At 30.7% G+C, this 7240-nt stretch overlaps 1 protein-coding gene across 1 annotated transcript in view; it reads left to right on the top strand.

The window, feature by feature from the left end:
• The first annotated feature begins 1470 nt into the window (after positions 1–1470).
• LOC118186174 (DDB1- and CUL4-associated factor 11) overlaps positions 1471–7240 on the top strand; it is a 137344-nt gene continuing 131574 nt past the window's right edge. Inside the window, exon 1 of the mRNA XM_035356233.2 lies at positions 1471–1843. Coding sequence (XP_035212124.1) covers positions 1713–1843 — 131 coding nt within the window. The 5' untranslated portion in view covers positions 1471–1712. The remainder of the gene's footprint in view (positions 1844–7240) is intronic.

Genomic DNA, 7240 nt, shown 5'->3' with positions numbered 1-7240 from the left:
ACACCTCCTACTCATGGAGGTAGGAAGTAAGTCAAAATCTTCTTTCATCTTATCCCAATCCCTCGCGAAGTCTGCTAAGACTATAGGGGGAATGTGTCCTGCTTTTTTGTTGGGTGTAATAAATTCACCTTCCTCTGCTTCCATATTGTCTTCAGGGTTTAGTTCCTCGAATTTATTTTTTTGAGCTGGTTCTTCAATTTCGGAATTTGATAGAGTTATCTTATGAGTTTTTCTAGGGGTTATGTATCCTTCTTTATCTATTGTGGTTTTCTTTTTGATTCTAGATTTTTGACTAGCAGTAATATCAGATTGATTTGTTTCCTCTGTTGGATTATTTAGGGTTTCTTTTTGTTTCATTTCATTAATGTATAATTTTATGATTTGTATATCCTTTTCCATAGCATTGACATGGGCTAAGTGAACTTCAGTCGCATTATTTGGATTAAATGAATTTTGATAAGCATGAAACTCAGAAAGCATAAGTTGCTTAAGTTTTTCTAAGTTATCGCAGGTAACTTCCAGATTTCTGTGATTACACACAGATTTGATACGGTTTTCGATCGCCTCCTTGTCCATGATATGCATGAATCCTAACTTTTAACCTAATGGCGAAAAGAATAATGAAAACATACTTATCGTGAACATCAAGAAGAGACGACAGCAACTCAGGATCAGCTTCAGTAGTGAGAGCAATGTCGTTTTCCCTTACTTCACAAAATCGCAGGAATAAAGCAACGCGGTAGATAGAAAGAACAATTTCTCTAATCAACAGCAACACCTCATGCACTTCCAAATCTCATCTGAATCTAAGTAGAATTTTCTCTCGCCAATATATATCGTTTGGAACTCGTTTTTCTTTCTTTCTTTCTTTCTTTTTTTAACCTTGCCGAGTTGCATTATGCAAAAATGACACTGAAATATTCTAACAGCTCTGAAGGGGTATAAAGGGGGGGGGAATTTCCTCCATCAGGGAAATTTCATAATTTCAGGGGGCGATTACGGCTTGATTACGGTCAGCCTTTTATTTACTAGTTAGGTACTTAGTTTCTTAATTTATGAATATAAAAAACAATTTTTATTCAAATTTTAGTATTTATTACTATTTCGTATACGTTTCCTTGCTTAATTTGTAAAGCACATTAAAAAAAATCTATTAAATAAATGTACTTGTATTCTTCGAGGAGGATGGGGGGATGATCGCCTAGCAATAACGAAAGGGGAGCATGAAACAAAAAATGTTGAGAATCAATTGTCATGTACGATATTTATAATATGATGAATATTTTAATAACTGCATAAGTGAGGAAAAGAAAAGTCTAAGTGCTTAGTATAAGTAAAATACACAAAACAACCGAACAAAAAAGGAAACCTGAAAAGTTTTTAAGTTATTTCTTCCTCTTCATTTGAATATGGAACAAAACACAGCTCATTCACTTTGTTCTTATACACACAGTTGCGATCAACGAATCCAAAGACTATGCATTCTCCAATAAAACATTTTCTTTTGGCGATTTCTGCCAAGAGATAGCAATATTGCAACCTTATTCCCTTTGAGTATTTTTATACTACGCATGTGCTAAGTACTGAGTTTACAGGAATTGTAATTGTTCGTCCATTGTAATAACAATAAAACGTAGCGGTGTTGCATGGCCTGAAGGAAGGGGAGAGTATTGTTGTAACTTGTATATGTAATATTTCAAATTTGTATCTTTATGGGATCGCATATATTTCACGGTCGAAGAATGAACGACAGATTTGAAACAGACAGTGATACCCATGACAGAGATTCTGATAGTGATCGTGATAGAGATATTGCTACGATATTGCAATACTTAATCAGAAGGTAATGTTTATTATTTTGTTTATGCTGTCGTACCTTTAATTTCGTATTATGACATTTATGATTTTTTTAAAATTCAAAATGGACGACAGTAAGTTTTTAAGTACTTTTTCAAGCGCTGTAATTCTTAAATCCAGTAAAATTTTCATCAAAAATGCATTTTCATATAATAATTTCAGTAGACAGAATAGTTGTCAGATTTTGTTATTTTTACTTAACAGAGATTTTTCATTTTCATGATTTCATAAATTTATATAAAATTGTGTAAAACTTAAACTGTTTACAAATGAGTGAAATATGACGACATGCGACGTATGATTGTGTTCTTAGCATGCAATGTTTGTTTACATGCAATTAAAACTTAATTTATCCGTAATTGTACTTTATGCTTTGATTTTGACTTCTTTCATATAATTATAAATTATTCTTTAAAATGGCTTTCTGCAGTAATGTATAAAATATTACGTGTTAGCAGAAAGTAGTTATCTGAAAATCGAGCAGTCAGAATTTGCTAAATATTTCTCCGAAGTAAATTCGACGTATGATTATATTCGTAATGAAAAAATATTGTAGGAATAAAAAAAAAAAAAAAAATCATGATGCAACCTTGTATATATATATATATATATAGAGAGTACTTTATAGTTGATGAAAATTTTCAGGCGAAATTATTTGGGTATGTATTTAGAATAAACAAGGAAAAACAGCTGTGAAATGTTACTTTTATGTTTGTCACATAATGCAGTCAGGAAATTTTACAAGAAGCAAAAATTAAAAGTTAGTTGCAGGAAGATATAGCAGCAGTTTTCATAAAACATATTAAAGTTTTAAAATACTAGTTAAAAAGTAATTTTCAAGTGTTAATATATTTTCAGTCTTCCAGTTTTGAGAAATAAAAAAGTTAGTATTCAGTTAGACTTTCACATTCTTTAAATTTTCACATATTTTCTATGTTTTAATATAATCCTACTATAACAACAAAGGGGTGGGGAATCTCTCTTCTTAATTAAGAATTGAAGTTTTTTTTTTCTTTCTTTTCGTTGTATAATTTGCTATTTTAAATCAGTTGTCTATAAAAATATCTTTTAACATTTTCCTAGTTAACTTTGTATTGCTTTTAGCTATTTATTCTGTTACACTTTAATAAACTGGAGACTTTTAACAAATGTAAAATAGGATTTCTTTAATTGAGAAATATGCTAGTACTGCTTGAATTGTATTTATTATCCTCAGCGTGTAATGATTATCATTGTGAGATAAGTATGTTCTATAATAGTTTAGTTAACATTCCTGTTGAATGTGAGTGAATTGGTCTTTAAATTCTTTGGTAATATGGCACTTATTGCAAGAATATTGTTTAAATTTGTTGGTAATATCTGATTTTTGACGCCCATGTCATGTCATTGGAAATTTTGAATTGACTATAGACATTTCTTTTGCTCTCTTTACAGATTATAGATACTGTTTTATTCATTAATAATAAGAAAAAGAAGCATTTAAGAAACAAAAAATTTTATGAGAAAAATAAAAAATCTGTATTGCAATATTTGCATTTTGACAACAAATAGGTACTGCTCAGCAAAAATGTCTAAATATAAACCTGTAAATCTTCATATAGTTAAATATATGTAATGTATGGGGTGATTTTTGTTGCATGGGTTGACTATTGCATGACTGTCATGGGTTGACTGTTGTGTGTATGTTCAAAAATACTAAAAAAATAAATAAATAAAAAAAAATAATAATATAATAAAATAAAAAAAAATAGTAATTCTATAGAATGTTAAAATGGGAGCTGAAAATAATCAGAAAGTATTTTTGATATTGCATTTTGCGTTAAAATCTTTGGATTTTCTGTAACATAAATTAGCTGGTATGTATAAATCATTGCCCATCTCAGTATAATTGATAATAATGTAAAGATTCTTTTTTTAAACTTTATTTTTTAGAATTTTAGTTAGTTTTTGAATATAATCCCCCCTTTTAACTGAAAAGTCACAAACTCATTGGCGACTTTGAAGAGCATTTGCAAACTCGCTGGCGACTGTCGTTTATGCGAGGCAGGCAAAAGCCATTTTCAAAATAGATGAGTGCTAAGAATTCCATACAAGCAGTCAAATTAAAAAAAGCAAGAAACATCTGTTATAAAATGCAAAAGATTTATTTCTCGAAAAAAGAAATTTTTGGACAAATCCTTTTTTTTTTTTTTTGTGCTATATTTTTATCATTCTGTATACAGTGTTTACTTTCTCTTAAAAGAAAAGAAAGGCAACTTTTGGATAATCATCTCTTGGTGACTTGTGCTCAGACCTGGGAGCAAATAATTCCTAACATGACTAGTGGCTGTGTTGACGTGCTGGTGATTTAATAGATTATTGTACAAACCCGAGTTATTAAAAGGACTGTAATATTTTATTATTTAACAATTAATTATATTTATTGTCCTTGACATTGGAGTGGCAATGCCATATTTGTATCGTATAACTGTTGCTGAGCAATGTCAGAAAATGTTTAAAAATTTTATTCTGAAAGTAAAAAGTACTCTTATACCAGTAGTAAATGTATGAAAAAATTTTAGGGAAAGAAGCTGTAATAGTAAGCTGAAGTGTGAAGCTGTAATGGATAGAATTCTATTTAAATTATCTGTCTTCATAAATTGAGAATATAATTTTATGGGTAGAAATATATTTATGGGTGCCCCTTGGTGAAACTTGGCAGTTTTTGGCGGTAGATGGACACTGAGTTTGTGCAATTCTTTGATTTGTTATCTTAGCTTTGTGTAGCGGCAATTTTTGGCTAAAAAATCGCTGGTACACAAAGCCGGTAAGTCAAAGAATTGCACAAACTTGGTATCCATGCACAAATCGACCTATTTTCACTTAAAAAAAACATCAGAGAATTGCAAAAACTTGGCATTGTGCACTCCCTTGATTTTGTCCATGTACACATCATTTTTTCACTTGAAAAGTCAAAGGAGCAACCACTTCTACACTAGAGCCAAACAAAAAATATATAATCTCTATAAACTGCATTTTAATCAAACAGATCAAATTTAATCGAAATAACATAAAGGAAATTCATCTTAGCACTAAACAAAGAAAATATCCATGAACCTTATTTAGAAATTTCTCTCTCTTCAGTCAAAATAAATTCCTTACCAACATTGAAAAACTTCCCAAAATTATCTGAATTAGAATCTGTATACTGGCGTCACCACATAAATTCGCAAAAATAAGAGTAAAATATACCTTCCATAGTGCCAGTATCCTCTGACGTTCGACCATATGCATTTCTTTCGTACAAACAGGACACCTATGATGGCTACTGAGTAAACCATCATTTTACACACCAGTCAATTAATGCTTTTTTCCCTTTCATTCTAAATCGAATCTTAATTAATTAATTCAAATTAATCTTACCACATTCAGCCTTTTTATCATGTAAAACACAAAATCAGCAACATACTTCCCAACCAAAATCCAACGTAAACAAGCCTTTACAAAGCTTTTCCCATCATTAAAATTCACTGCAATTATGTCATAATAGGGTTTCCATAACATTCAACAACTTAGGTTATCATAAATGAAACAAATTCGGGATAAGCCAAGGGGCACCCTTCAATATTCTCTAACCAATTTATGGTTTACTAAGCTCATCTGTTATTTCGATAAAAACTGCAAAATACGTTATACAGTCAAAAGTCGTTAATCGGGACTTAATATTATTAATTCTGGCGATTCTGGATTATCGATTTTTCCAGATTATAGATCATCAGTTTAAATCTGGTAAGATGGCATGCACAAATTATAAAATTAAAAATATGAAACCGTAATTTATGAAATAAAGAACAATTATGATCTAAAGGATATCAAAATTTGCAAAAAAAAAAAAAAAAAAAAAAAAAAACCTTAATATTTATTTGTTTACTTTATTAAACATTTCTTTCAATGTAAGTTGTTTAAGTTGCTTCGTTTTTTATGTAATAATACATTCTCTTTAATTCTTTAAACAGACATAATTTCTTGTTCAGTTACAAAGTTCCGCTGTTCAAGTCCTATAATTGCTGTGTCGAGAATACCGACTAATTTGTCAATCGAAATTTTTTCGTATTCAATAACCTCTGTTACTTTCTTCGCTATCGGAAGCGAATTATAATGACGAGGAATTTGATTTAAATCATATCAAAGATGGAGTACATCGAGATGAAATACTACATTTAATAAGGAATTATAAGCCAAATAAAATAAAAACATCTGCCCTGAAGATAAGGATAGTGCCGATAGATCAACTTCCAATTCATTGCGCGGCGCTGCGGCGTTAAGGGTAAACAAAGTTTAGATAAACAAAGGATATGCTTTTATCCATTTTTTGTAGCAATTCCACTTTTTGTTTAATGAACTTTGAAACATACTTTCGCTTTGTAGATTATTTACATATTAATAAATATATATCAGAAATTCTATTTGACATAATCAAAAGTTCAAGCTTACTTTTATAAAATTGCTCTAACAGTCTGCAAAAAATAATAAGCCGGATCCAATTCGAAGATTAAAGAAGAACGCAATCTGCAACATTAACTGAAATAGATAATTAAATAATTTTAGCTTAGCTTATACCGTCCCGTTATACATTAAATGCGCACTCGTAAACGCATTTTGCGCACGCGCACAAGCATATTCTCAGCCGTAAAGGCCTTGCGCGTCAACTCGACGCATGCGCAGAAAGTTTGAAGCTTTGAGGTCCGGATTATAGATCATTCTGGATTATGGGTGTCCGAATTAACGACTTTTGACTGTTGTCCTATTAAATTGGAGGTTCCACCGAGATACTGGAAATTAGGAGTTTAATTAGCGATTTCGATGGTGCTGGTCTCCTGAATCCAAGAAGGCTGCTGAAATTTTGAGAACAAGTTTGTTACTGAATTAAATCCTCACTCAACTCCTACTGAATCAGAGTACCAGTTGCCAAGTTTGTTTATTGCAAGGAGGAACGGATGTCAGAAGACTGCCGTTTTAATGCCAGTTATTGAAGTGGATCATTCAAAGGTCATCTTATGTGTTTGTGTAATTTGTATCCCAGCGAAGAATTGTCAGAACAGGATATTGCTAATCTCCGAAGATAAGATTAACTTTTGGTTTTCTTAAAGTGTTATTATTGAAGTGAAATATTTTGTTTCAGAATTATAGTTAAATCGAGTAAGTTTTGGTTTAACATAACTGACACTAAAAATATTAGCCCTAAATTTGTAGCTTATATTTGTGGCAAAGAAGTATTAAAAAATATTATTTAAGGCTTTACTGTTATTTGTATTGAATTTTTATGTTGACAGTTGATATGTGCAAGTCATCCCGACATTTATTAAAAAAAAAGAGGGGGGAATGGCTGAATGTGTTTTTGAAT

Source organism: Stegodyphus dumicola, chromosome 1 (genome assembly GCF_044657685.1).
Source record: "Stegodyphus dumicola isolate Sdum_Otavi_A_Nest chromosome 1, ASM4465768v1".
In the NCBI taxonomy this organism is placed as follows: domain Eukaryota; kingdom Metazoa; phylum Arthropoda; class Arachnida; order Araneae; family Eresidae; genus Stegodyphus; species Stegodyphus dumicola.
Note: the sequence above shows the minus strand (reverse complement) of the source record. Positions and strands in the feature narration are given on the sequence as shown.